General features: G+C 39.5%; 2 protein-coding genes and 1 long non-coding RNA gene across 3 annotated transcripts; all 3 read left to right on the forward strand.

Moving 5' to 3' along the window:
* Nucleotides 1–4,059: 4,059 nt before the first annotated feature.
* On the forward strand, nucleotides 4,060–8,797 carry LOC121424221. The gene is made up of 4 exons (XM_041619828.1): nucleotides 4,060–4,107; nucleotides 5,704–5,898; nucleotides 6,731–6,893; nucleotides 7,701–8,797. The coding sequence occupies exons 1-4, from the start codon at nucleotides 4,060–4,062 to the stop codon at nucleotides 8,492–8,494; spliced, it is 1,200 nt and encodes a 399-aa protein (XP_041475762.1). The 3' UTR covers nucleotides 8,495–8,797.
* LOC121424222 lies at nucleotides 8,515–9,069 on the forward strand. The gene has a single exon (XM_041619830.1). It carries the CDS (start codon nucleotides 8,515–8,517, stop codon nucleotides 9,067–9,069), a length of 555 nt encoding a protein of 184 aa, XP_041475764.1.
* Nucleotides 9,070–10,636: 1,567 nt separating this feature from the next.
* On the forward strand, nucleotides 10,637–12,262 carry LOC121424347. Its single transcript, XR_005971362.1, has 2 exons — nucleotides 10,637–10,733; nucleotides 11,058–12,262. It is a non-coding gene; the product is annotated as an uncharacterized LOC121424347 (long non-coding RNA).
* Nucleotides 12,263–27,790: the final 15,528 nt, after the last annotated feature.

The raw sequence follows: 27,790 nt of genomic DNA on the forward strand, positions 1-27,790 counted from the left end.
TTCGAGCATCGTTACCATTGGATAGCAAACTTACCATAATCTAAACTTATATGCAACGGGGATGCCATGGGGCCCAGACCCATCTCCCCTCCACACACTGACACACACATACACCAATAACTACAAAATAAGACTTAACAGTATTAAAGTCAATTCATACATTCAAAATACTTTATTAAAAAAATGCAATCATATAAATAACATTTGACAAGAATTTGGCAGCAACAAGAAGCCAACTCTCAAGACGTAATAAAGATATCAGTATACGAATATTGACTGGTAATATAAAAGAGTCAATATTTGTTTTATATACCAATTACTTTTAGCAGGGCGAGAGTAAAAACTATTGCCTAGTGGAAATCATACGAACCAGTGTATTGCATATCATGGAAGATATAGATCACTATTCCATATATGTTTCACTTTGTACTCGAGAAAAGTCTTTTTGACTGTTCTTGGTTAATGAAAGACTAACAAATCGAGGATATGGTGCTCATCTGGCAAAGAATTCACACACTGATTGATACTTCAAAGAAATGACAGAATAATTAATGTAAATCTAGTATACTTTTTTTACATTTCATAATCAAGTGCTGATATGATTGTGTAAAAATTTATATAAATAAATCACAAGTAAAAAACAAATCATGGGATGAATTAATGTATCAACATATCAATGCTTGTTTATTCTACGCAAAACTGAACATTGCCATATATTAATGGATATTATAAACCACAACTATTTAGAATTACAAAACAATTTCTTCAATAAAAAAATCATTACAGTAAAAAAATTTGCGTAGTTGACCTCAACTCAACTTCTCTTTCATTCATCTTCCTCATATTAATTGGATTTTTAAAAGGCTATTTTTCAACCTTGCAAGTTCAAAATAAAGAGACAATTTTTTTAATAAGTTGTTTTAATGTCAGTAAAAAAGACAAAGGATCATTACTGCAAATAATTTATTCTTCCTGGTTCTTAAAATAGTGACTGTTCCAAATCAATGTCCAAAGCACCCCAACAGAAAGTAATAAAAAATATCAAACAAGCATAACACTGAAAATTTCATCAAAATCACATGTCAAATAAAGTTCAGAAATTGTAAACTTTTGTAATTTGCACGTAATAGGTATATGCATATGCAAATCATATACGCAAATGAAAGAGCCCGTGATTATGGAGTAATCTGTGTTTTAGAGCAAAGAGTGGAAAATAGGATATTTGTTTGGTGTTGCTCGATCAACTGTCTGAATTATTATTAATACAACTTGTAGGGCCATTGTAGTTGGATTACTTAAAGGTCAAGTCCCACCCAGAAAACAGTTGATTTAAATAAATAGAGAAAAATCGAACATGAATAACGCTGAAAACTTCATCAAAATCAGATGTAAAATAAGAAAATTATGACATTTTGGGGTGTTGCTTATTTTTCACAAAACAGTTCTATGCTCAACTCATTGATATGCAAATTAGAGAGTAGATGATGTCATTCATTCACTATTTCTTTTGTTTTTTATTGTTTCAAATATACAATATTTGAATTTTATGAATTTGACGATTCCCAGATAGCAAAGTTTCTGGGGCCCATATGGGAATCATGTGGGCCTACTGGGGCCCATATGTACCATGTAAAACCCATATGTGGCCCATATGGTTTGTCCTACCAAGAACCCAGATAATAAAAACCATATGGGCCCCATGTGGTATCTATATGGGCGATGTGGTCTTATTTCAGGGTCGACCGAGCCCAGATGGAAACATATAAAACCCATATGGGGCCTATATGGGTTTTCCCACCTAGAACCCACATAATAAAACCATATGGGCCCCATGTGGTATCTATATGGGCGAAGTGGCATAATTATGGATCGACTGAGCCCATATAGGAACATATAAAACCCATATGGGTTTTCCCACCAATAACCCACATAATAAAACCATATGGGCCCCATGTGGTATCTATATGGGCGAAGTGGCATAATTATGGATCGACTGAGCCCATATAGGAACATATAAAACCCATATGGGGCCCATATGGCTTTTCCCACCTAGAACCCACATAACAAAACCATATGGGCCCCATGTGGTATCTATATGGGCGATGTGGGCTTATTTCAGGGTCGACGGAGCCCAGATAGAAACATGTAAAACCCATATGGGGCCCATATGGGTTTTCCCACCTAGAGCCCACATAACAAAACCATATGGGCCCCATGTGGTATCTATATGGGCGATGTGGTCTTATTTCAGGGTCGACCGAGCCCAGATAGAAACATATAAAACCCATATGGGGCCCATATGGGTTTTCCCATCTAGAACCCACATAATAAAACCATATGGGCCCCATGTGGTATCTATATGGGCGAAGTGGCATAATTATGGATCGCCTGAGCCCATATAGGAACATATAAAACCCATGTGGGTTTTCCCACCTAGAGCCCACATAATAAAACCATATGGGCCCCATGTGGTATCTATATGGGCGATGTGGTCTTATTTCAGGGTCGACCGAGCCCAGATAGAAACATATAAAACCCATATGGGGCCTATATGGGTTTTCCCATCTAGAACCCACATAATAAAACCATATGGGCCCCATGTGGTATCTATATGGGCGAAGTGGCATAATTATAGATCGCCTGAGCCCATATAGGAACATATAAAACCCATATGGGTTTTCCCACCTATAACCCACATAATAAAACCATATGGGCCCCATGTGGTATCTATATGGGCGAAGTGGCATAATTATGGATCGACTGAGCCCAGATAGAAACATATAAAACCCATATGGGGCCTATATGGGTTTTCCCACCTAGAACCCACATAATAAAACCATTTGGGCCCCATGTGGTATCTATATGGGCGAAGTGGCATAATTATGGATCGCCTAAGCCCATATAGGAACATATAAAACCCATATGGGGCCCATATGGGTTTTCCCACCTAAAACCCACATAACAAAACCATATGGGCCCCATGTGGTATCTATATGGGCGATGTGGGCTTATTTCAGGGTTGATGGAGCCCAGATAGAAACACATAATTTAATTCCACGTTGAGGCAACGCATGCGAGCATCCCACGAAAGGGCCCAGGGGAACTTTGCTGAAAGTGCCAGGCGGCAGAAGAGGAACTACGACTCCAAGACAGGAGGCAGTTCTTTGGCTCTAGGTGACTTTGTATGGCTCCACAACAAAGCAAAGACGAAGGGTTTGTCTCCGAAACTCCAACGGAGGTGGGAAGGCCCTTACCTGATCATTGGCCAATTGTCGGACCTTACTTGCAGGATACAGGAAAAGAGAAATGGGAGAATGAAAGTGGTCCATGTGGACAGGTTAAAACCTTATGAGGGGGAACCCCTGCAATCATGGCTGAAAGAGAGTGTAAGTGGGGATGCTCTTTGAGCCGAGCTGGAAGTGTCCGGTCATATTGAGCAGAATCCCAACATGGAGGAGGAGATCGAAGTAATCAATGAAGTTCCCAGACCCATCACACCCCCTATTCCGGCACCTAGAAATATCCCTGTCCCAGCCCCCAGGAGAAATCCACCCAGAATTAGAAGACAACCCACTAGATTTACATAGAGAATAGCCACTGTTTCTGAAACTGTTATGGCCGCACTTAACCATGTTTTTTTTGTCTGTCCTTATTGTTTTTGCAGTGAGCCAGAATGAGACACAGGTCTTCTGGGCGTGGAGGCCTCAAATGCCATGACTGCGGGGAGGTGTTTGCCCATCGGAGCAGTCTGCATCGCCACATCGACGACCGGCACAGATCACGACGAGACTTCCCCTGTGACCAGTGCAGTAAGGTGTACAACAGACGGGACAACCTGGTGGCACATTTGCGAAAGGAACACACCAAGGCCAAAGAGGGAAGATCGGAGGGCGGTAAGGAGTATAACGGAGGCAGTAGGGACGGAAGGTTCATGCACAGACTCCTGACTGACGCTCGGAGAGGCAGGACATTAAGGACCGAGGAAGACGCATAGAGAAGAGACCGGCGCAGAAGCCACGATTGGAAGCAGTTAGCCGTGCGGACGTAGAGAACAGGTAGATGTCTCGCCAGCCACCCAAGAGGCTGTGGAAGCGCGTGTACACAGTGGTAAGCCGTTGAGCATGTTACGACAGCAGGGCGCTGCTCAGGATGAATCATCAGGGCCCGTATTCCATAAACAAGATAAGCTTTTTGCTTAAGTCTTAGCAATTTGTCTTAGCATTTTGCTTGTCTAAGAAATCTTCCCTAACGATATTCTATAAACTTTAAGACAGTTGTCTCAAGTCAGGCGATATGGCTAAGCCAAAGTCTCAAATTCTATGACCTTCAGTGACCTTCTTAATGATAAATTGCTGCAGAGGTCACTGCAAAAAAAACTTGCAAAAATGTGACTAAAGTTGTTTTTTCTTAAAAATTTGGATTTTATTGAAACTAATTACAACTATTATAGTAAGAGAAGAGCATTCATCACACATATATGGTAAGAATTTTTAATTCAACTTATCTATATTTTTGTTAATTACCAAAACATTTCAATCTCAAACCGAGTGACTTGCACAGTTTTTTTGTGTATCAGTCCCATATATTACTTTTCATGTATTGTTTGTCAAAATATAAATTGAATATATTCCTCTCGACATCCTTACTCTAACTTCAGTTTAAGTAGACCTAGGCCCCCTAAGGGAAAACTTTTGTAACTTTTGAGACTAGTCTTGGGTCTAACATTAGGCCTAGATCTAGCCTAGGCCCAATTAGATCTATAATATTCGTCTGTTTGCAGGAGTATTAAACATTGTTTTTTTACTTTTTTTACTAGTTTCATGAAGGCTGCAAAACGTAACTTTGTCTTTGTTAGTCTAGTAGTGGCATGCCATAGTGGATCGAGCAACCGAGACTGCAGCTATATAATAGTATATTAATACATCATATAGACCTATATTAGTATTGGTCTAGGCCTAGAACAACATTCAGGACTTAGCCTGGCTTAGCCTTACTTAGGACAGGGATAGATTTACATGTAGGACTAGAATAGATCTGACTTAGAGTTAGGCCTAGATCTAGCCCTAGACCAAAAGCTTGAGTTCTGTCTCCGACTGTATTTTGGTTTTTCTGCTAAACTACGAGTACGACACTCGGCAGTCTAACAACATTACGTTGGCCTAGACCCTAATCTCACCAATGTGATATGACAGTAAATGTCAGAAACTTTTAAATAAATTCAAACGACGGTTATAACTTAGATCTAGGCCTAGTCTTGACCTAGACATCTATGTAGATTCTAAGTAGATCTAGGCCTAGGTCTACTTCTCTTTTAGGTCCATATGTTTGTTTGGAGGAGTTCTTAATTATACATTTTGGGGAGTTTGTTTAGATCTAGGTTTCTAGAAAACAGGCCTAAAGTAAAGCCTAGACCAACAGCTCAGTCTAGACTGGGGCCTAGATTTATATAAAAATTTACTTTAGGTCTAGGCGGCCTAGCCTATTATGGCTATACTTTCTTCTATTCATTCTATTCTATTCAAATATCAGGCTTCACTAAATAACATTCTGCTTGCTGCATGTGCCAAGAGGAAAGTTGTTAACAAATATGGTATAGACAGTGTTTTGTCAGCAATAGTGGACGATCTCCAGGTGCTTGAAAAGGAAGGTCTTGAAATTTCAAGCACCGACTTCTAAGGGATTGTAGAACCTGTTTTATTTCAGGTTATTGGTGACAATCTGGGTCTCCATGAATCGCTTGGGTTTGTTGGAAGTTTCAGTGCTAATTATCCTTGTCGCTTTTGTAAGGCCCCAAAGGAAATCATCCGTAGACAGCTCACCCCCGACTCGGCACTTCTACGGAGCAAAGAGACCTTTCATGAGGATCTTGCCCTTGATGATAGTAAAGGAAGATATGCGGTCATTCACCTGTTGAAGTGTAACCTGTTCTTTGTCAATGAGTGAATTCAAGACCAGTTTGACTTCTAATGACATGATTCCTTCCAAGAAGTCGTAATATCTGGTGCATAGTTTTCACTGACATGAAATTGCTCTAGATTATTCAGTTCTGATGAACATTTCATTCCAGTTCTTGATGTATCAAAGTCGCAGATATTAAGGAGGCCTGTAATCATGCAACTAAATGCACACCTGCTACACCATCTTCACCTGTTGCCTCAGCTACACCCCCTCCTTCCAATTCTCCTAATGTTCCTGTGTCTAAAGAAATTAAAAGGTCTCCGTTTCTTGAGAGGTAAGTGAAATAAAAAAAAGGATATGCTTTATTTTCACTGATATTGTGTAATGAAATATGAACAATTATGAAAAAATCTTTTTTGCATGAATTATAATCACATGTAAAATTTAGGCCAAGAAATTTAATATTATTTCTATGCAGCTTCAAGTTACTGTACTGATCTTGCATTGATCTGACTTTTTATTGCTGAGATCTGAGTGATCACCATAAAGTTAGAATTTTTTTACATGAAATATGAACATGAATGAAAATTAACAAATGAAACAAAATGACCCGAGATGCATTGCACACATGTGGATTAGACTTTATAAGCGATCTTGCTTCTAAGTGAAGTCGTAATATGCATACCATTTCCGATAATTGCAGGTTGTGGAATGACCCAATTTTCAGGAATTATTTAGCACAGCATGCAAATTGATACTGATTTGGTAATGAGTTACCATTTATTATCATCGTTTGTTATGGGTTTTTGTGTGTGTGTGTGTGCTCTTTCAGCTCAAGACATTTTCAGGAGAAGTTCTCCTCACCCAGGACCAGGTGTCCCTTCTAAATCCTTCATCAGCAAGGGAATTGGTTAATAAATTATTAATGGCTTTATTTGGACGGGATATGCTCATCTCATCATCGTTGACTGGGCAGAGGTGCAACTTGCACAAAGGTGAGTGATGAGTTTGTGGTTGAAAGAAGCGTGTTTTGGCTGTCTTTTGGTGAAAGTAGCAACACGTGATGTTTGATTGTCTATTGGCTACGTGTGTTCAAGTTTTTGAAAACGCACTGGGTCAAGTTGTTACAGTGTAACAACTTGACCCGTCTGGAGAATCGAGTGGTGTAACAACTTACCCCAATGCACTTTCAATTGAATTTATGGTTTATTTTGTTTCCTACAGGAAGTCTGATTCATGATGCCACGTAACTATAAAAGAAAAACAAACAGAGGTTCAACACCTAACGATGTTATGGCTGTTGCAGCTAGGCGTGTGATAGATAACAACGAATCGCTTCGAAATGTTGCAGAACAGTTTGATGTGAGTATAGATACAGCGAATTAGAGAAGCTTATCAAAGCATTTCTTTACAGCGCCGTGGAAGGGTCCTCCATGCTGGATTAATGATCCAGCATATGGAGTAGAGCTGACTGATTCGAAACATTTCTTGTAAATGTATACTTCATTGTTATTTGATTTATAAAATCTTAACTCATAAATGATCAGTATTAATTATATTTTAATTTTAGTCGAAAGGTATGCCTATATCACTAGTCTCATGAATATGAATTATATAAGCATAGCACCTGATTTGAAAGTTATGATTTTCTTTCCCATTTTATTTTCATTCTATGCAGGAAAACTTCATGACTTTGCAGAGGTATTGCTCTAAGATACGCAAGGGACAAACTCCAACAACTGGTTATGCGAAGCCACGCATGGTATTCAACCCTGAAGAGGAAGATATGTTAGTGAACTAAGTGATCTTCGCCTCGCAGATTTATTATGGACTGACTACAAAAGAATTCAGGAAACTAAGTTTTCAATTCGCTCTCCAGAATAGTATCAACTGCCCAAAAACGTGGCATGAAAACAAAACAGCAGGTGTAGAATGGTGTGCAAAATTTTTGAAAAGGCACCCACAGCTTTCCATTCGGACACCAGAAGGAACCAGCCTAAGCAGAGCCACAAGCTTCAATAAGGCAAATGTTGACACCTTCTTCGACAACTTGGGAGCCGTTCTTGACAAGTATAAGTTTGCAGTCAATGACATATACAACTGTGACGAGACCGGGGTCACCACAGTTCAGCAGCCGAGAAAGATCATAGCCCAAAAAGGTGTCAAACAAGTTGGAGCTGTCACAAGCGCAGAGCGTGGGACGCTTGTGACTGTCTGTTTTGCTGTGAGTGCAAGCGGAAACAGCATACCTCCAATGCTTGTCTTCCCTCGAGTGAACTTTCGAGAGCATTTCATAGCTAACGGCCCACCTGGATGCTGTGGTTCTGCTAATCCGAGTGGTTGGATGAAGGAAGATGACTTCCTAAAGTTCCTCAAACACTTTCAGGAAGTGACCAGGTGCACCAAGGATCGTCCAGTGTTGCTGCTGCTGGATAATCACGAGTCTCATGTTGCACTTTCTGTCATAAATTTCTGCCGCGACCATGGTATAGTGCTTGTCTCTTTCCCACCTCACTGCTCCCACAAGCTTCAATCGCTTGATCGAAGCGTGTTTGGCCCATTCAAGAAATTCGTCAATGAGGCCAGTGATGGATGAAGTCTCATCCGGGGAAGACAATGACCATTTATGACATTCCAGTAATAGTGAAGGAAGCTCTTCCGCGGGCTGCAACTGCGACCAACATCCCTAAGGGGTTCCAATGCACAGGAATTGCGCCATTCGACCGCAACATTTTCGATGAAAGCGAGTTCCTTCCAAACTATGTAACTGATCGCCCACATGAGGCCACCCAAGCTGAACCAGCTGAGGTAACTTCAGATGAACCTGCTGAAGTTGTTCCAGAGGAACCAGAACTCGTCCGCCCAGATGAGGTCCGTCAAGATGAGTCACACCCACATACAGAGCAAAATGTAGGTTCTCCTATGCTGCAGGATCAACATAGCATGCAGCCAGGACCAAGCAGAGACACACCTAGAATGACGACGATCACCAAGTCTCCTGAAGTCATCGCGCCTTTCCCTAAAGCAGGTCCAAGGAAGCAGGCACGAGGTGGTAGACGAAAGCGGATGTCAGCCATTCTTACCAGCACACCAGACAAAGAGAAACTGGAACAAGAAAACAACAGCAGAAGAAGCAGGCCAAAACACTTAAGCCAACTAAAAAAAGGGTGAACAAGAAGAAGAACTTTGCAGAGCCTGCCGACTGTGAGTGCTTGGTTTGCGGGGACTCTTACTCGAATTCCGCACCTGGTGAACGGTGGACTAAATGTGTGAAGTGCAGTGGATGGTCCCACGATGAGTGCACCCCTGGAAGATCTGGGACTCCATACATCTGTGATATTTGTGGCAGTAGTTTGATGGAGTCCAGCGACAGCGATTAAATACGCTTACTTTTTATAAGTATCACGAATACTTTGTCTGATTTGGAAAGAGTGCAAAATGAAAATGTGTGTAGGAGCAGGTTATGGGATCAAAATTGGAGTTAATCATTTAAGATAAACCACTGTTGGGAGTGTTAGATGTCAGCCTTTGTAATCATGAACATTCATCATTGCATAACATTTTCTGTTCTTATTCTGTATTCAAAGCCCATTTAAATTCATTTTTGAATATCTGGATAATGAAAATTATTGTATATGCTGACATAAATTGATTAATTGAGCTTATCGAGATTTTACAAGTTACACTCTTAAATAAATGAAATCATTGACTTTCTTGTGAGTTTTCAAGAATTATGTTGCATACATATTTTGAATCACTGTTCGGTACTCATGTCATGTACTTTTATGCTTCTTTTGGAAGTAAGTTTGCTTTGTTTAGTAAATGGTTAAACAAATTAATTCCATTTATCCTTGATCAATTTTAATGTAAATCTGAAAGTAATAACCATGTTAGTATTAATGTGTATCCTATAATTATAAAATAAGAAACCCCACAAAATTCACAAGCGTGCATACACACACACACACACACCCAACACACCCACACACCCCAGCATAGGCTAACATGCACACAGTTTCTTGGGGGGGAATGAAACATGATCTTCCTTTTTATTTGTTGCTGTTTTAGACTTTGTACTAGGTGTTAACATTTTACATTTTTCCATCTCTAGTACCTTGTTACTTTATTCATGAATGATGGGATTTTGGTAGTGCATAGCAGATGAGTGTACAACTTTATGGGTATAATTTCATTTTGTTACTTTTATGCATTCTTTTCAAAATTAGCTTCAGATTTTGGTCAATCTGAAACCCTCTGGTAGAAAAAAAAATTGTATTCATGATGCACATAAAGCAGGGATTAGCACCTGAAATAAGGAATGTTTTGCCTTCCTCATTACAGATGCTAATTCCTGCATTAAATTGTGAGGCGCATAAAGGATAGCAAGATTAGCAATGAATGCTTCTATTCATCGGACACCATCATTTGCATTTAGTGCTTTATGAATACAATTATTTTCTACCGCAGAGGGTTTCAGATTCACCAAAATCTGAGGCTAATTTTTGAAAAGAATGCGTAAAAGCAACAAAATGAAATAACCCGTGGATCCAAAATTATACCCATAAAGTTGTACAATCATCGGCTATGCACAACCAAAATCTGATTATCATTCATGAATAAAGTAAAAAGTTATGTAGAGATGAAATATGTAAAAATGTAAAAAAAAAATTTAACACCTATTTTAATATACTTATATACGTATCATGGTTACAGTGAGTCTTTAAGATGGTTTAGAGTGTTTGATGTTTCTCTTTCAGCCTTAAAAAACAGAGGTTTGCTGCTTGCTGGTCCCACTTCTCCTTGGAGATAAGGATTCTTTGTACTCTGTTGATAAGGTAAGAGCAAAAGTATTGCTTGTTAGTTCTCTGTTCCGCAACGTTCTTCTAATGCATTCCATGTTCACCCCTCACTTGATCACCCCCACAAAACATTCTCTTCGGCGTTAACCCACCACATTAAATAACATCAGGAACGAAATGCGTAATGTAGATCGCTTATGGCAATGTGAGAGAACATGATGCAAGTCTCCAACTACATGCACAATGCTTGGTTGTTTTGAGTTATTTTCCAGTTATATGCATTTCCCCATTTTGGATACCCTTTTTCGTCCCAATACTATTTTTGTGTACGTTTCTTTTTCTTCTTTCAAAACCCTGCAGGAACCTTTGGGACCAACACCGTCAATTGTTCTGCATGGAGATGCCTTGGAGCCCAGTGATATTGAGATATGGTGTGATGGCATCCAGATATGCAGGCCCTCCGGAATCTTGCAGGCGTTTGCCTGTACATTTGCCGCATTCTATGTATATGGCTTGGAGTATCCAAAACAGGGACGCACCACACTGTTGTTTTTGCAACAGGTTATTGGGGAAATTGGCATGGAAACTGCCATGCCTTCCAAAATACAAAAGTTCATTAACCTTATTCATTAGAATAAATGATAATGAAGACCTCATGTGCAGAATATGCACTCTGATGAACCTGTGTGTGATAACTTACTTTTTCGGATGTAGAAATTTTTGCACAATGTATGAAAACCCATCCTCTGTATTTGCAAAAAGGGGAGGAGGTGACATGGTCAAAACATTAACACCTTTTACATTAAAATGATCAGTGAAACAATGCCATAATAATAGTGCATATGTCAATTTGAATAACAAGGGAATATTTTGACAGAATGTGGGCAATTGATGAGAGTTTTATGAACATAATGAACTTCTCATAACTTGAATAGTTTGATCTTCAAATTACTGATGCTACTCCTTATTTGAAAAGTTGAAAAAATATTAAGCTTTAATTTTGTCAATACCAAAGATATTGTTTGTAAAAACTACTGTTACCAAATAAGATAAAAATAGGCTTTTAGTCTTTTTTATTTTTTGAGAAACAATGATTTGCATGAGTTTTTTCTTGTTTTAAATATGTTATGCTGTTATGCGCCAAAATTTCAATTTCTGAAAGTTAGCAATAATGATGGTTTATTTAGGCAGTTTCTATGATTCTATCAAAATAAAACCTACCCTGTAAGTATAGTACTCTATCTTAAAAGCATTAGTGGGAAAATATGTAGATCAGAGTTCATTTTTAAGTCCAAAGAACGTTTGAAAAAGCAACATATTTTTCCTAAAACCTTTTCAGTATATGTACTTGAATAATACATGTACATGTAAATGACATTGTGACAAGCACTTATTAGGTCAAATTGTGCAGAGTATGTACATGTATCTAATTGTTCTGTGTGTATTGATTTGTGTAAAATTTGCATTTCATGTTTTTTGCCCACAGTTGCTGGGTATATTGTATGGTGGCCCTGAAGGGAATCGCATATAGACCAAATCGCGAATATTCACGACGAAATTGGCGACGAAATTCACGACATCGTGTATTTCGTCGCGAATTATTCACGACGTCGTGAATTTCGTCGTGAATTTGTTTTGCTTCACTATGCACAACAGAAGTCGGATGAAGATATTGTTGAATGGGAGACCGTGTATCACATCTGGCCATAAGGGGTTTTCCAGAATTGCCCGATAATTTTCTAGAGCAACAATGCATAATGCTTTTCTGCCAGGGGTGTAGAAATAAGGATGCCGGGCAATGGGAGCTTAACATGAAGCCAAGCTCTCTAGAAGAGGCAGTGGAAATTCTTCAGTGGACTACCCATACATCCTGGGTAGTACATGGGAAAACGAGTGAAAAGAAACCCGCGGTTTGGCAGGCCTTTGAAGAAGTTTGGGGGGAGGTGTGCATTTCGAAAGTGGGTAGGGAGGAACCAAAATCCTACACTCCGACTCGTAAGTGGTCTTCATCTGCACAGGTGTCTCGAACACAATCGAATCAAGTGTCGAGAACACAATCGACCCCCAAATATCAATCTCAGGGGGACAAAACCCCAAAACTCAAAGACAATCGTCTGGGTTTACTGGAACATAAAATCGATAGGATGGAGGCACAAATGTCAGAGATGCGGACATCAATAAATAAGTTGACCCAGGTTGTAAGTGCCTTGTCCGCACTTGTAGTAAAAGAGGCTGCAGAAACATCTGCTACTAAATCACCAGCCCGTACCCCCCTTAGATCGGATAAATGTTTCAGATGCAACCAAAAAGTGGGCATTTTCAAACGGATTGCCCATTAAAGTCCCCTAAAAGTGTATCCTTTGCGTCCTGTGCCTGTGACCCAAACTTAAAGGGGTTGGAAACCTTGGCCACACTCCAGCCCGACCAGAGGGAGGCCGAGAGTCCCCAATAGATGCAAAATCAGGTGTAGACATACAAAAGTTACCCCATGTACCAAATTCACCCGAACTTGATTGTTCGTCACTTGGCATCAAGGGCGGAGATCTCTCGAAGGACTCCAGACCTAATCCTGACCGAAGACTTGCCTCAACTCTAGGGGGTAATTTGGAATGCAAGGTAGAGGAATTGGAGTATGGAGGTGACAATCCACAACATATTGATAGCACTATTAATAGTTCTAATGATATTTTGGAACCTGAACCCCTGACAAAAGTTTTGGGCAAAGATGAAGTACTGATTTGTCAATAATTAAAAATGCAATTTTGTTAACTGTCCATAAGTACTCGACGGGTGATTTGATTAATTTGAAGTGCATTTGTTTATTAATATCTGCCTGGTAAAAGGATGGCAGACAGTCAAATTGTATTTCTTGGTTTTTCTTTTTCCCGTTGCTCAGGTATGGAGAAAGTAGAGTCCATGGAAGTGGACAATGGCTCGATTAAGGGCAAGGCTCCCGATGCTTGCGACGTCGCAGGCGATTCCTTGGAGACACTTCCAAACAAACCAGAAGTGTCTTCAGAGACAACCCTTGCAAAGGGTCCGGGTAAGGCAGTTCCCAAGGCGCCAATTGCTGGCACTCCCCTGTCTCCTTCGAGGAAAGTGGGTAGAGTGAAGCGGGGGATTATGTGCCCTTTCAGGGGGTGTAAGGTTGTCCTCAGAAGGGACAAGTTACCTAAATATTCATTTAGGTTTCATTTACCTTTGTGCTTCAAAAGGGAATCTTCCGAGATTTGGCAGGGAATGCGTGGCGTGCGCATCGATGCTCTGTTTGCTATTTCATGAGAGCTTGGAGTAAGAGGGCTAATAGGTTTGTTTGATTTCTTATTCAAATGGTGGAACTGCTCGATTAAGACTCAATTTCAAATAGAGCTCGTGGATGACATGATACACCTTTCGAAAGAATATGGCTGGCATAAACCTCCATGTTTCGATTTGTCACCACCAAATTCACTGGCAGTTCTCATCCATTGGCATCCCTTGCTATTTTTGGTAGGTCAATTGCCTCGGACCAGACAAATTTGGTTCAAGAACAATTCTCAGTTCCTTCTGTAAAAGAGGAGCCAGTACCAACTCCCCAAGAATGTCAGCACAAACTAGCGACACAATCAGCGCCAATTGCTGTTCCCTCTGTGGTGCATAGTTCTGAGGGGAATCAAATTCCAATTGCGCAATCACAACCAGCGCCAATTGCTGCTCCATCAGTGGTCCATACATGGAGTTCTGAGAGAAGTCAGGTCCCAATTGTGCAATCACAATCTGCGCGAATTGCAATGACCATTCCTGCTAGTGCAGGCGTGGCGACCTCTATCCCGCCAGCAATGCCGTCAGGGCCTGCGCCAATTGCAATGACCATTCCTGCTAGTGCGGGCATAGCGACCTCTGTCCCAGCAGCGATGCCGTCAAGGCCTGCACCAATTGCAATGACCATTCCTGCTAGTGCGGGCGTAGCGACCTCTGTCCCAGCAGCGATGCCGTCAAGGCCTGCACCAATTGCAATGACCATTCCTGCTAGTGCGGGCGTGGCGACCTCTGTCCCAGCAGCGATGCTGTCAAGGCCTGCACCAATTGCAATGACCATTCCTGCTAGTGCGGGCGTGGCGACCTCTGTCCCAGCAGCGATGCCGTCAAGATCTGCGCCAATTGCAATGATCATTCCTGCTAGTGCGTGTGTGGCGACCTCTGTCCCAGCCGCGATGCCGTCAAGATCTGCGCCAATCTACGATGTTATACGCTGATGACACTCAAATTTATGTGACTTATTCTGGAAGCGATCAGCAGACAGCCATTTTGAAAGTTAATAACTGTTTGAAAGATATAGTTTCATGGGCATATATTAACAAGTTAAAGATAAATGCAGATAAGACTGAACTCATTCATTTTTTGTCTAAGTTTAATCCATCGTTGTACCCTGCACCATTAATGGTCTAAATGTCCTTGAGACAGTAACAAGAAACCTGGGTGTATTTATGGATCACCACTTGCAACTTAAAGATCATCTCAGAATCACATGCCGTTCAGCAATGGCTGCAATTAGAAAAATTGGGCAAATAAGAAATTTCCTGGACAAGAAAACCACAGAAAAATTGATTCATGCATTTGTTTCCTCAAGGATTGATTGCTGTAATGCACTGTTATTTGGTTTACCGGAGAAAGATCTAAAAAAATTACAAATAGTGCAAAACAGTGCTGCAAGACTTGTTGAACGAGCAAGAGGCAGAGATTCTATCACACCCATGTTGAAACGCCTTCATTGGTTACCGGTAGATAGAATTATCTGTAACGTTTTAATGTTATGTCACAAAGTCATCACTCATAAATCTCCCACTTACCTTTTTGATATTATAAGCTTCTATGTACCCATCAGAAATCTCCGTTCTTCAACCAAAAATCTCCTTAATGTTCCAATCACGTCAACCCAAACATACGGCTCTCGTGCATTTTCAATAGCAGCACCTGTCTTATGGAATAAGCTTCCTAACCAATTAAGAGGAATTGGAAGTTCTGATAGTTTCGGGAGAGCCCTAAAAACATATCTATTTTCAAGGCTTTAATAATAATATGGTTTTTAGTCTGGATCTGGATGTGTGTCATCGTTTCATCTCTGCACCCATGTTTTTGAAAGGTGTATGCAGAGAGGAAAGCACTCACATACGTCCAGATCTGGACTTGGTTATGTACCCCATGTTATATTCCTGCTTATACATGTATTGTAATAATTGTGAATCATTTACTTATTCTTGTATATATATATATATATATGTTCTGTTTATTCATAATTTGTAAAGTGCATAGAGAACTAGACCAGTTCTTATGCGCTTAATAAGTATCCTCTATTATTATTATTATTATTGCTATGTCTGGTCCTGATGAACCAGGTTTACCTGTTCTTACTGCTTTTGACGCACACTATCACCCTGACCGTTTGAGTGCGCATCTTGGGCATGTTACGTAAGAACAGTTAGCACCGCCCCGTGTCCTGGTCAGAGTTATAGGAGGCATTATGAATTTTTGTGACCCTGGGACTTATAGTCAAATGCCGCGTTTAGTTGGGCATCCATGGCATCTTGCTATTGGAATCCATCCTTCGCGCGCAGGTACATACACTGCAGACGATTTCACGTCCCTCGAGCAGACTTTGTCATCTCGTCGGGTCTCAGGTATTAGTAAAGTAGGTTTGGATTACAATCTCGTGCCAAGTACATGGCATTCCCAGATACGTCTTCTAAATCACATTTCAGAACTGGGCACTTTAGGTTATGTCCTTACCATGCATATCCGGGACCTAGAGGAAACCCGGACCTATACTCGTTTGGCATATCGCAAAGTATTCAAGCAAGTAAGGTTGTACTGTGCCGCTTATCAGCGTATACATTTACATAGTTTTTCGGGCGACCTAGAGACCATGAACGAATGGGTCTCTAATTTCCCAAAATGCTATGTAAGTTTCTCCGGACTGTATTCACGTCAAATCAGCTTAGCGCACTGCGGAACTGCCGTCAGAACGACTGCTGATCTAGACGGACTCACCATATTTGCCCCTCAGGGCTAATGTGGGAGTGAATACACCCAACAACATTGGGGATATTGCAGCTGCAGTCGCGGAAATAAGAAATGTTCCTCTCATGGAAATTCTGCAGAGGACCAGCAGAAATGGTAGTATTTTTGTATATACATTTTTTTGTTTTTGGTTTGTTTTCCTATTACAAGAGGGATCAGAGTTTGATCTAAATACTTGCAAATTTGCAATAAGGAGTGCAGAAAGTTGACAGGTAAAATATGGCAACAAATACAGAAAAGACAAATTATATCAACTGACTTCCTGTTTGTAGTTGTGCTAAAAATGTACATGAGTACAAAGAAAAGAATACCTATCCCCTGATGGTCTCGGTATTGGTATCAAGTGTATCTTGTGACTGCAAGTTTGAGCATAATATTTCAAAAATCACATAGAAACAATTCCCCTTGGACCTTTACTCGAGAAGCTGGTTAGGTATTAAGAAAAAAAACAACACACATATATATATATATATATATATATATACAGACTTGTGACATGTTATCTATTGGTCCAAACCCCCATTTAGGGATTTTTGTTTCTGACTTAATACTAATCCATGAGTGCGACAGTAGATTAATATATGCGTTCTCACCTTATTTGGAATCGTTGCGACCCGTACAAGGGTCATGGTCGAATTTTTGGATACTACCCACTCAAGGGTTTACTTTCCTATCCTTAAATTAAAAGGCGACTACGCTGTCCTAAAGTCGGGGGGTAAGATTCGCAACACCACTGGTAATTCGCAACGCCACTGTGTTTTCTGGGGTTTTGTGGCCATTTAATATTCTCATTTTGTTGTGATTTTGGATTAATTTGTGTTGCTTTTCTGTGTATTTTGAGGGGAAAATACGTTTTCTGTGATTTTCCGTTTGAAATGCCACTTTCCGTTTGAAAAGGCCCTTTCCGTGAATTCCGTCCGTTTTCTGCGATCGCGGAAAATCACTGTCCCTAATAGCCTATGTCACTATGGTACTTGTTCACTGCATTACATAACTGCTAAATAAAATGGGGCTGAATTCTTAAATATTACACATAAATTTGTGTACATATTTTTCCATGATATACTGGTACACATACCAGTGACTTCGATAATACTTGAGCAGTAGAATATTATTATTACCTGCAGGATTACCTAAACTTCTAGAAAAAATGAAGGATGTTACATCTAAGTTTGAAGAAGTTCCTCCATCAACCCCTCAGATTCCTTGTAGTACCTCACAAGCCACAAAATCTGTAAGTAGAGATGTCTGTGCGTGAAGTTTAGATAAATTTTCATTTATACAATACTAGGCAATCTAGAAATTCCCTAATTTTAATAATAATTCATCAAATACTAAACAGAATAATCATGAATAAGAAAAAAATCGCAAACAATACAGAGAACAGAATGGATTCAATTGGAAATATAACATTTCAAAGTGGACGTTGGTAATATTGGTACAGTCCGTCTCACAACTGGTAGGTGAAGAGTTCAAGTGCCCGGCGGCATCAGACTGAAAGAAGTTATAAGATGGGAGTTACTGCTACCCTGTTTGGTGTTCACAAATCCAATGGATAGAGCTAGCTGCGTTGATCAGGGCTGCTGGGCTCGCGATCAAATGGGCAATAGGAATTTTTGGAGTAATTCAGTTTCAGATTTTCATTTCGAATTCAAGCAAGAAAATTCAGAAGTCCTGCTTGGCATTACACTTCGTAATTCTGAAGGTTCGCAATTCCGAAACATGTAAACCGCCTATACCTCGATGTTCGTTAATCCGAAAATGTGAAAGGGTTCATTAATCCGAACATTTGTGGCATTATTCTGAAGGTTTGATAATCGGAAAATGAAATAAGGTTTGATGTTCCGAAGGTTCGTTAGTCCAAAAACAAAATAAAGTTCATTGTTCCGAAGGTTCGTCAATCGAAAACGAAATAAGGTTTGTTATTCCGAAGGTTATTTAGTCCGAAAACGAAATAAAGTTCATTAATCATTACGTATTAGGACTAACGAACCCTCGGAATTACAAACCTCATTTCATTTTCGGATTAACAAACCTTTGGAATTACAAACCTCACTTTGTTTTCGGACAAACAAACCTTCAGAATTACGAACCTCACTTTGTTTTCGGACTAACGAACCTTCGGAATTACAAACCTCATTTCGTTTTCGGACTTACGAACCTTCGGAATTACGAATCGTTTGAAATATGTACGTTCAGAATTACGAATGCATGCGCTGCTTGTTACTATTTTTTATAGGTCTGCTTGGTTGAGTCAAGACAGAAATACAGTATCTTTTGAAAGCTTTGATAAAGATTTGATAAGGAAATAAAGGCCCGACATCGTTTGATATTCCCAGTCTTTGTTGACACTAAAAGCACTGATGGATTGCCCAATTAAACTTGGACCTAGATCAAAATGGCAATTAGAGCAAAGTTTACTGTATAAATGCAGTGCTTTTTGCTTTCAATCTCTGGTGGGCATGTTCTAAAAGAATTTTATTTTCAGACCAAAGTTCTTTTCAATTACAATTGTTAAGAATACTACAGAGAATATTTGCACCAAAAATTAGAATTCTTGGAGCTTTATTTACTGAATTAAAGCAAGAAGTATGATTTTTGCATAAATTAGCATAATTAATTCTGATCAAATTGAAATTTAAAGTTAAAATCATTATCTAAATAAAGCCTTGTAGATTATATCGCACACTACTGTAGTGTCATAGCATGTACACACGTGGTGTTCCATAGTTTGAACGGGTCTACCTTACCGAACATGTCAGAGTTAATTATGATTAAAGAATTGCTGTGAACGTTATGAATGATGCCTTAGGCCTATTAACTGTTTCTCCTGTTGACTACTTTACATTTGGCGATGAGAGAAAATGGCAACCTTCACCATTCCAAAGCCTCTCCCTCTGGAGATTGACTCGACAAATCTGGCAACGAGCTTCAAGAAGTTCAAACAGGCATTCGGCAATTTTGAGCTGGTGACGGGGATAGCGAGCCGCGACGACTCCCTGCGGGTAGCCACTCTACTGGCCGTAATCGGGCAGCCGGCGGTAGACCTCTATAACACCTTAACCTGGGACATAGCAGCTGACTCCAAGGTGTTTCAAAAGGTAATCAATGAATTTGATGAACATTGCAAAGGGCATGCCAATACCACTTATGAACTTTATATTTTCAACACTAGAGTTCAGAGAGAGGGCGAATCATTTGAGAGCTTTGTCACATCCCTCAAATCGTTAGCTGAAACATATGAGTTTGAATCTCTGACAGAATCTCTCATCAGAGACAGAATAATCCTAGGAATGCGAAATTCCAACATTCATCAGCGACTTCTTCGCTAAGCAAAATTTTACCTCACCGAACATGTCAGAGTTAATTATGATTAAAGTATTGTGTTGTGTTAAAGCGCAAATCACATTTTGTGTTGTTGAGTTCAATCCGCAAGATAGGATTGTAGTGTCGTAGCATGTACACATGTGGCGTTCCATAGTTTGAACGGGTTTACCTTACTGAACATGTCAGAGTTAATTATGGTTAAAGTATTGCTGTGAATGATATGAATGATGCCTTAGGCCTATTCACTGTTTGCCCTGTTGAATACTTTACAACTTCATTTAATATTTTATTTCCAAAGCAAATTTTTAGGAAAGAAATAAATCATAATTGAGCCGAATGGCACCATCAATATTATAGTGCGGGTTTAATTTTGCAATTGTCATCTCTATCTCTCCCAGTCTCCCTCTTAAACACCTTCCTGCTTTATACTGTCTCTCTGTTTTTTGGTGTACTATTTTTTTTATTATCTACTTTTGTGATATATTCATTATTATGAATGTAATGATTTATATTCTTTTTATGTGTTAAAGGTCAATAGAAATTGAAAGAAATAGAAGAAGAGAAAAGGGGCTTGCTACTGAGGAGAAGGAGTAGTAGGTTGAGGGGGCTTGGTAGCACCCATCGAACTCCAGTGCAATTTTAATTAGGCCTTAGCAAAATGGTTTAACTGGAAAGTTAAACCAGTTAAAAGTTTTTATTCTATTCTTCGATTAAACTACACTGAAACATTTGACCAATGAAACTCAGCCACATGTGTTCAAGACAAATTCCCTTCAGTCGCAATGAAAGATTTCAGAGAGGCTGCAAGGAATAAACTCTCGAACGAAAAGAAATTATTCCGAAGAGAACAAAAAGGGGCTTGCTACTGAGGAGAAGGAGTAGTAGGTTGAGGGGGCTTGGTAGCACCCATCGAACTCCAGTGCAATTTTAATTAGGCCTTAGCAAAATGGTTTAACTGGAAAGTTAAACCAGTTAAAAGTTTTTATTCTATTCTTCGATTAAACTACACTGAAACATTTGACCAATGAAACTCAGCCACATGTGTCACGTGACACAAAAGCGAGTTCTGATTTCTTTTTTAGATCTGTCGCTTGCGCACCGGCGTCTAGTACAAATACACTAATATTATTAATGCATACGTCTCGCTTGCTATATCGTTATTGATATTGCCGCCTTTAGCTCTACATTCCGATCGGGAGCTCAGGAATTTTATAAAAGTTTGTTAGATTTCATTGTACATGAACATGGCGGAGGCTGAGGATGGATTTCATGCCCTTCTTGAGAGTGAAAACATAAGCGGAGATGTCATAGGTAAATTTGAATGTAAGTTTATGTCCGTAGAAAGTAGAGCATTTGGAAAAAAACCAGTCATAATTTATTTTTAGTTTAGCCTCACCAGCATGACTGCAAAAGCCAGTGATTCTGATGTACACGCATGTGGTCCATGCGTGACCTAAATTGTACAGTGAGACTGAATTCTTGATAACTAGTTTTAACAGATAAAATCTGCATGATAATGTTTATTTATAATATAACTTCCTGTAAATATTCTTTAGTTATCTTCCCCTATGAAATCAATGAATTCGTGCAGTTTTATATGCAGATTGCATCGATTGAAAGTGACTCTAGTTTTTATTTTTTGATGCTCTGGTAAATAGCGTCTACGGTACGTACATACCTACAACAATATACATGCAACCGCGCCGAGCCGGCCCGGTCTGCATAGCCTAGGAATAGCAAAGCATGCCAGGCATAGCCTGTGTGATTGTCCTTTCTGAGTTCGAAGTGGAGCTAGTCTTACTTTATTAGAGGTCAGTGTGCTAGGTTGTGGAGCAGGGAGAGGTGTGAAATCTTCCTGCCCTGCTCTGAGATTGCCAATCAAGGGTCTCGATCATCTGTCTGACACTGAATTGATGATAAAAAAAAGTAAGCAGCACTTTTCTGTATTTACTCCAGCTTCTTGATGTTCTTTTTGTAGTAGTGTCCAAGCACAAAAGGCAGACTCAAGCAATGGTCTGACAAATTAATGCTATATTTCCCCTCTTGATGATTTTAAGGTTAATCTTCAGGTCTCCAGAGGCTTATTAGCAAAGCTGTGGACACATGTTGATGTGACTATCCAAGATCATGTTTTGCCAGAGAGTAACAGCAAGGCAGTATTAACGAGTATAGTTTGGGGCCATGCAGATATGGTATGATGGATCCATGTCTACTAAAATGTTTGTCCATAGTCTACATGTCATTATAAATATTAATCTCTGCTTTTCCTTCGCTTTGAAAATGGGGATGAAAATGACACAATGAATCAGTTCTTTCTTATCTTAGACATGGTGCTGGTACCTGCTGGAGGCACCATCATCCCAACCTTACACAGGTACTTCAAGAGCTGTTTGTGTTCAGTGGGAAGTAAAATGCCATAACTCAGTATTGAGCTTTCACCAGGGGCACGCTCCAACACACACTGAATTAATCTTCCGTGGATGCACATCACTGCTGTTAAAATTTGTTCATGATACACATTCTGCAATGCATTTTATCGCCATAATACATGTCATTTTATTATTCATATTCTTTTTCTTATATATTTCTTAGCATTAATCTAGTCTTAATCTAATTTTCTTTACTTTTGTTCCCTCTTCCATTTTCAGACTGGAACCAATATGGAAGCACTCGCTCAACAAAAGAGCCAAGAACGCAGGCAACCATACGTTTTTGCCGTAGGACAACCGAAGAATCCAGGTCAGTACTTTCTTATGTTGGATAAGGTGCTGGTGCCTGCTGGAGATACAATAGTTCAGGCCACAGACCGGCTGTTCAAAAGTCCCACAATCTAAAAAATTTGAGTCAGATGATGGGAAATCCCTGAAGTGGCAGATAATTCTGCCAAAGGCACTTCGTGGGGAAGTACTTGCAGAAATTCACTGTGGACCGCTTGGGGGTCATTTGGGCATGACAAAACCCTTGCTAAAGTAAAGGCTAGGTTTTATTGGTCGGGTTTGACAGCAGATGTGCGATCACATTTCTTAGGAAGTGTGACTTGTGTGAGCAGAGGAAACATCCCAAAAGAAAACAGTGTGCACCATTACAACAGTATAGGACATGAGCATCAGTGATGAGACTAGCTATAGATTTGCTTGGGCCCCTGCCAAAAAGCAGGAGTGGAAATCAGTGGGTCATGGTGGTGGGAGACTTTCAGACCAAATGGATGGAGGCCTATGCCCTCCCGGATGCTAAGGCTGCAACGTGTGTAAGCTACTTGGCATGAGGAAGACCCGGAAAATGCGTATAACCCCAAATCAGACGGTATGATGGAGTGAATCAAACGGACTCTTGTAAATATAGTTGCCATTGCTTTGGCAGAGGACACAGAAGATCAAGTCTGGGATCAACAATTGTTTCTGGTTATTTTCATAAGTGGGCAAGACACAAAATTGCTTTTGCCTTGTCTTTTTTTTGGGATCTTTGTTTTTCATTGTGCTTTCAGTGAAATTTGCCTGTGATACTTAATGGTATGCGATCATAAAAAACATAAAATCATGTAATTTTAATTAGTAAAAGCAAAAATTTACATGTGTTTATTATTCTTTGCCGAGACACAATTTATATTGACATTGTGCACCAATTCACAATTTGAGCAATATTTGGAGCAACTTGCATGTACAAAATTATGAGTATCTTTGTATCTTTTCATGTTGCAGACATATCACATGAAACGTTTAAGGGCCAACCCCCCCCCCCCTTTCCGGCTACATCAGGTTAAAGCTTTGTGTTTTTGTATCGCCTCAACAATATTCAGAATGCTGATTACCGGTATGCTATACAAACCTTCCCTAAAAGTACAAGTTCTCAGACCACTGACAACACTTGTATGTAGAAACGATATTAACTCTCCTTGTGTTTTTTATCTATCTGTAAGTAAAACGATTGTAAAATTTTTCCCCATCATCATTTTATGAGATGATAAAATGATCAAATAGTCATTTTATGTTTTCTTTTTCAATTTGTAGAACAACATCCAGATCGAAGCAAGCAAGGGGAGACACAATCCTCATTGATTCATCATCAGATGACGAGAATGAACCTCCCCCTTTGTTTCGGAAGAAGTGGCATGTTTTCAAGGAGAACAAAGAATTCTTTAAGGATAGCAAAAAGTGGCCAAAGTACTTCTTTCACCTCATTCTCCTGTCAATAGCAGCATCCCGATAGGGTGTAACAAGTCTCCTGCTTTCATTGTAGATACTTCTAAACTAAGATTTCAGAAGGACCTGACATGTGACGAAAATGGAAAGTACAAAAAACCAAGCACAGCCACATTTGAGCTCACAGTAGATGACGAGCAGAATATTTTTGGGTATAGTAAAATGCATGATGGAAATAACCAGGAGGATGACGAAAAGTTCCAGAGGTTTATCCAGGGAGGAACATCTGCCAGTGCCCCCCCCCCCCTTTGAGAGCAATAATCAAATTTTGTAACATTTGTGAATATGCTATTTTACTGCCACAGTCTTGTTCCCATACCCTTTTCAAAGTGAGGACTTTTTGCCCTTGAATTAGTACAATGAAATATGGAACGGAAGAAGTTTTACAATGATAATGTATTTTTTTTAATGTGTGAATATAATTTTACAATGTCACTCAAATCTATTTCATTATTAAGAGACTCAAAGAGGGATCTCTGGATGATAAAGCAGCAGGTCCAGCATTACCTGGGAAGAATACTACAGGTGTACACAGAAAAGGCCATGTACATGTACATGACAAAGTTGGAGTTCATAAAAGGTAATTATGAAGGCATTCACTTCAGTAGATATTGCAATGCAATTAAGCAGATTGTATTCAGGCAGTGGCATAGTTGAAAATGCTTGTCAATAGAGGTAAATACATAAGCAAAAGGTCGCCATCATTTTCAGTACAGTAGAAAATATTACACTTTCTTACAAGTTCAAGCCCCCCCCCCCCCATTAAACAAACAAAAAAATAAATCAGGCCCCAGGTATGCGAGTAGTGGGGGAAATCTTTGGTTAATACGAAGATCATACCTGGTCACCTAAATATTTTGAATCATGATATTTCTTACAATATACAGTGTATTATTGTATTGTACAAAGTATTTTGGTGTTTGTTCCTTGTCCTATTCAACTGAAGGGTACATGTAGTGCATTTGCCAACATTCTAAATATTTTAGCAAAATATATGAATTTCTATAGGAATATTACACCCATGAAAAGAATTGATGTTAACTATGTTGATGCAGTTAAATGTATAAGAGTCGAAATCATTCGGAAGAATTTGTTAAAAAGAGTTGTATTTGACAAATTTAACATTTTATTAACATTGCATTCTCTCTAGGGAGTGACTGTAGAGATTAAACTGGAAAATGAGTATTTGTAATTCATTTTTTTCATTTTTTTCATTCAAAAGTATCATTATGTGCTTATAATAATTTGTTTGCATTGTAAATTGTTTGCCATTTTTCAATATGCGGCTTGTGGGGGGGGAAAATACAATAGTTTACTCTATAAGCAAAAATGTGCTAAGAGAGATGGCCGCCATGACCTCATTGTCCTACAGGTATGTACTAGTACAAAGAGATCTAGATAGTGGCAAAACGGCAGATTTCTATTAATTTACTGTTGTTCATGTTATTGTAATTGTATGTGTTTGTTTGTTTTCTACAGATAAAGCTGCCTCATGCTATCCAGACGTGGGTAAAAAAATACTTAATGAGGCTGCCAAAAACAAACTGTCAAATGAATGGCGACTACTCAAGAGACAGAAAGATTTGATAACATTATAGAATGGGGAAAGGTCATATTTTGACAAGCCAACATACATGTAACTTTTCATTTTTATACAAACTGATGTTCGACATAGGACAAAGAAATGCTATGAAATGATCTCGCGCTGCGCAGTGGCTGCCTATATACTGGAGCGCCAATTGACTATGTGACTTCACATCAATCCTGGGTACTTCGCCACCACTTACAGCCCCATCCTATGAACGCCATCTTGCAGCATTGTCAAAAGCAGCACAAGAAGTGAGTTGTTACTCTTTCATGCTTTCTTGTAGTTATCTAAAATCTAGAATTAACCTACATTTACATGTACTCCAAAGCTATAATTATATGGTTGAGCATCGGGATATAGTGATATCCATTTCTATGATACAAGAAAAAAATTCACACGGTGCTGAAAATTGTTTTTTGTGAAGCCTGTAAATGACTAAAGACTAAGTGTTCATGAAATCCATTTTTTCACTATTTATATTTTGCAGGCCACTGAGGAGCACATGAAGATGGCGGCAGAGTGCCTAAGGAGGAGGGCCATGGATAAAGACCCATCGATAAAGGAGGATGACTTTGTGGAGGTGGCAGTGTCCTACGATGGTACTTGGCATAGGCGTGGCCACACATCGAATGATGGGTGGTGATCTCAATAGATACCGAGGAGGTTTTGGATACTGAGGTACTGTCAAAAACATGTAAACAATGTGAGTATAGGAAGGGCTGGGATAAAAGTAGTGATGAATAAAAGGCATGGGAAGCTAGTCATAAGGATGTTTGCTTAGGGATTCCATAAAGGGAGTAGTGGAAAAATGGAGGTAGATGCGGCTGTTAAAATTTGGGGTAGATCTGAAGATAAATATAAATTAAGGTATAAGTATATGTTAAAATGATGGGGACAGTACGGCATACAAAGCAGTTAAGGATATATATGGGGATGACTGTAAAGTACATAAATTAGATTGTGTAGGGCATGTGGGTAAAAGAATGTATAAGAAACTTGATAAGGTAAGGAAGGATAACAAGTGTAAGAGGATGGGAAGGGGGTACGGCGGGCTAAGGGTAGGCTAAGAGGGACAGCAGATTCAGGGTCAATTGGTAGGTTATATAAATCATATAGCTCAACGATTCATAGTTATATAATTGATATGAAGGCTTTAGATAATGACGATAAGAAAGAGGCAGTGGAGAAGATACGCAGGGCAATACTGGCTATTCTCTATCATTCAGTCACATTGTCTGATAGTGATGTGCGCCATCAGTATTGTCCGCCATCAGTATTGTCCGGTAGATTGTTGGTGTGAATACAAAAAGACAGGAAAAGAGAAGATGAATGAGAATCACTTGGATCCCGTGTTTCTCGAGCTTCTACTTCCCCACATTACATTACAGAATTACTCAAACTTAAAACCCAATCACACAGTCGAAGCCTTCGAAGTTCCACAGATAAATTATTGTTTCAGATCCCATTTCACAAAACAAAAGTCATACTTGGTGATCGTGCATTTGCACTTGCTGCCCTTAAACTATGGAATAGCCTGCCAATTGATATAAGAAGCTCTCCATCCTTGGCTCTCTTCAAATCAAAATAAAAAACATATCTCTTTAGTTCAGAAAATATGCTGTGAAGACATAAGTAAAAAGAGCTCTGAACAAGCGCAGCTATTACATCCAAATAAAAGCTGCGCTATACAAATTAATGTTTATTATCATTATTACATTCAAGCAACTCAGTGATCCAGATCTCCTTGAGAGATGCCTCCCAGGTATCACCCAGAACCAGAATGAGAGCTTCAATGCTCTCATCTGGAAAAGGTGCCCTAAACACCTGTGGAGAGTTCCATGTGTTGTTCGCAATGCAGTCAACCTTACAATTCTTGCGTTTCACTGTGGCGCAGAGTCTAGTCTCTACAGAATTTTCAAAAA

The sequence above is a fragment of the Lytechinus variegatus genome, chromosome 11, assembly GCF_018143015.1.
Source record: "Lytechinus variegatus isolate NC3 chromosome 11, Lvar_3.0, whole genome shotgun sequence".
NCBI classification, from domain to species: Eukaryota; Metazoa; Echinodermata; class Echinoidea; order Temnopleuroida; family Toxopneustidae; genus Lytechinus; species Lytechinus variegatus.

What these genes read in the sequence shown, in the direction of transcription:
- LOC121424222 (XM_041619830.1), top strand. Translation starts at nt 8,515, where the DNA reads ATGACCATTTATGACATTCCAGTAATAGTGAAGGAAGCTCTTCCGCGG.
- LOC121424221 (XM_041619828.1), top strand. Translation starts at nt 4,060, where the DNA reads ATGTCTCGCCAGCCACCCAAGAGGCTGTGGAAGCGCGTGTACACAGTG. An exon ending in ATAGTAAAGGAAGATATGCG is followed by an intron (nt 5,899 to 6,730) that starts GTCATTCACCTG and finishes GTGCTCTTTCAG; the next exon opens with CTCAAGACATTTTCAGGAGA. An exon ending in GAGGTGCAACTTGCACAAAG is followed by an intron (nt 6,894 to 7,700) that starts GTGAGTGATGAG and finishes TAGTGAACTAAG; the next exon opens with TGATCTTCGCCTCGCAGATT.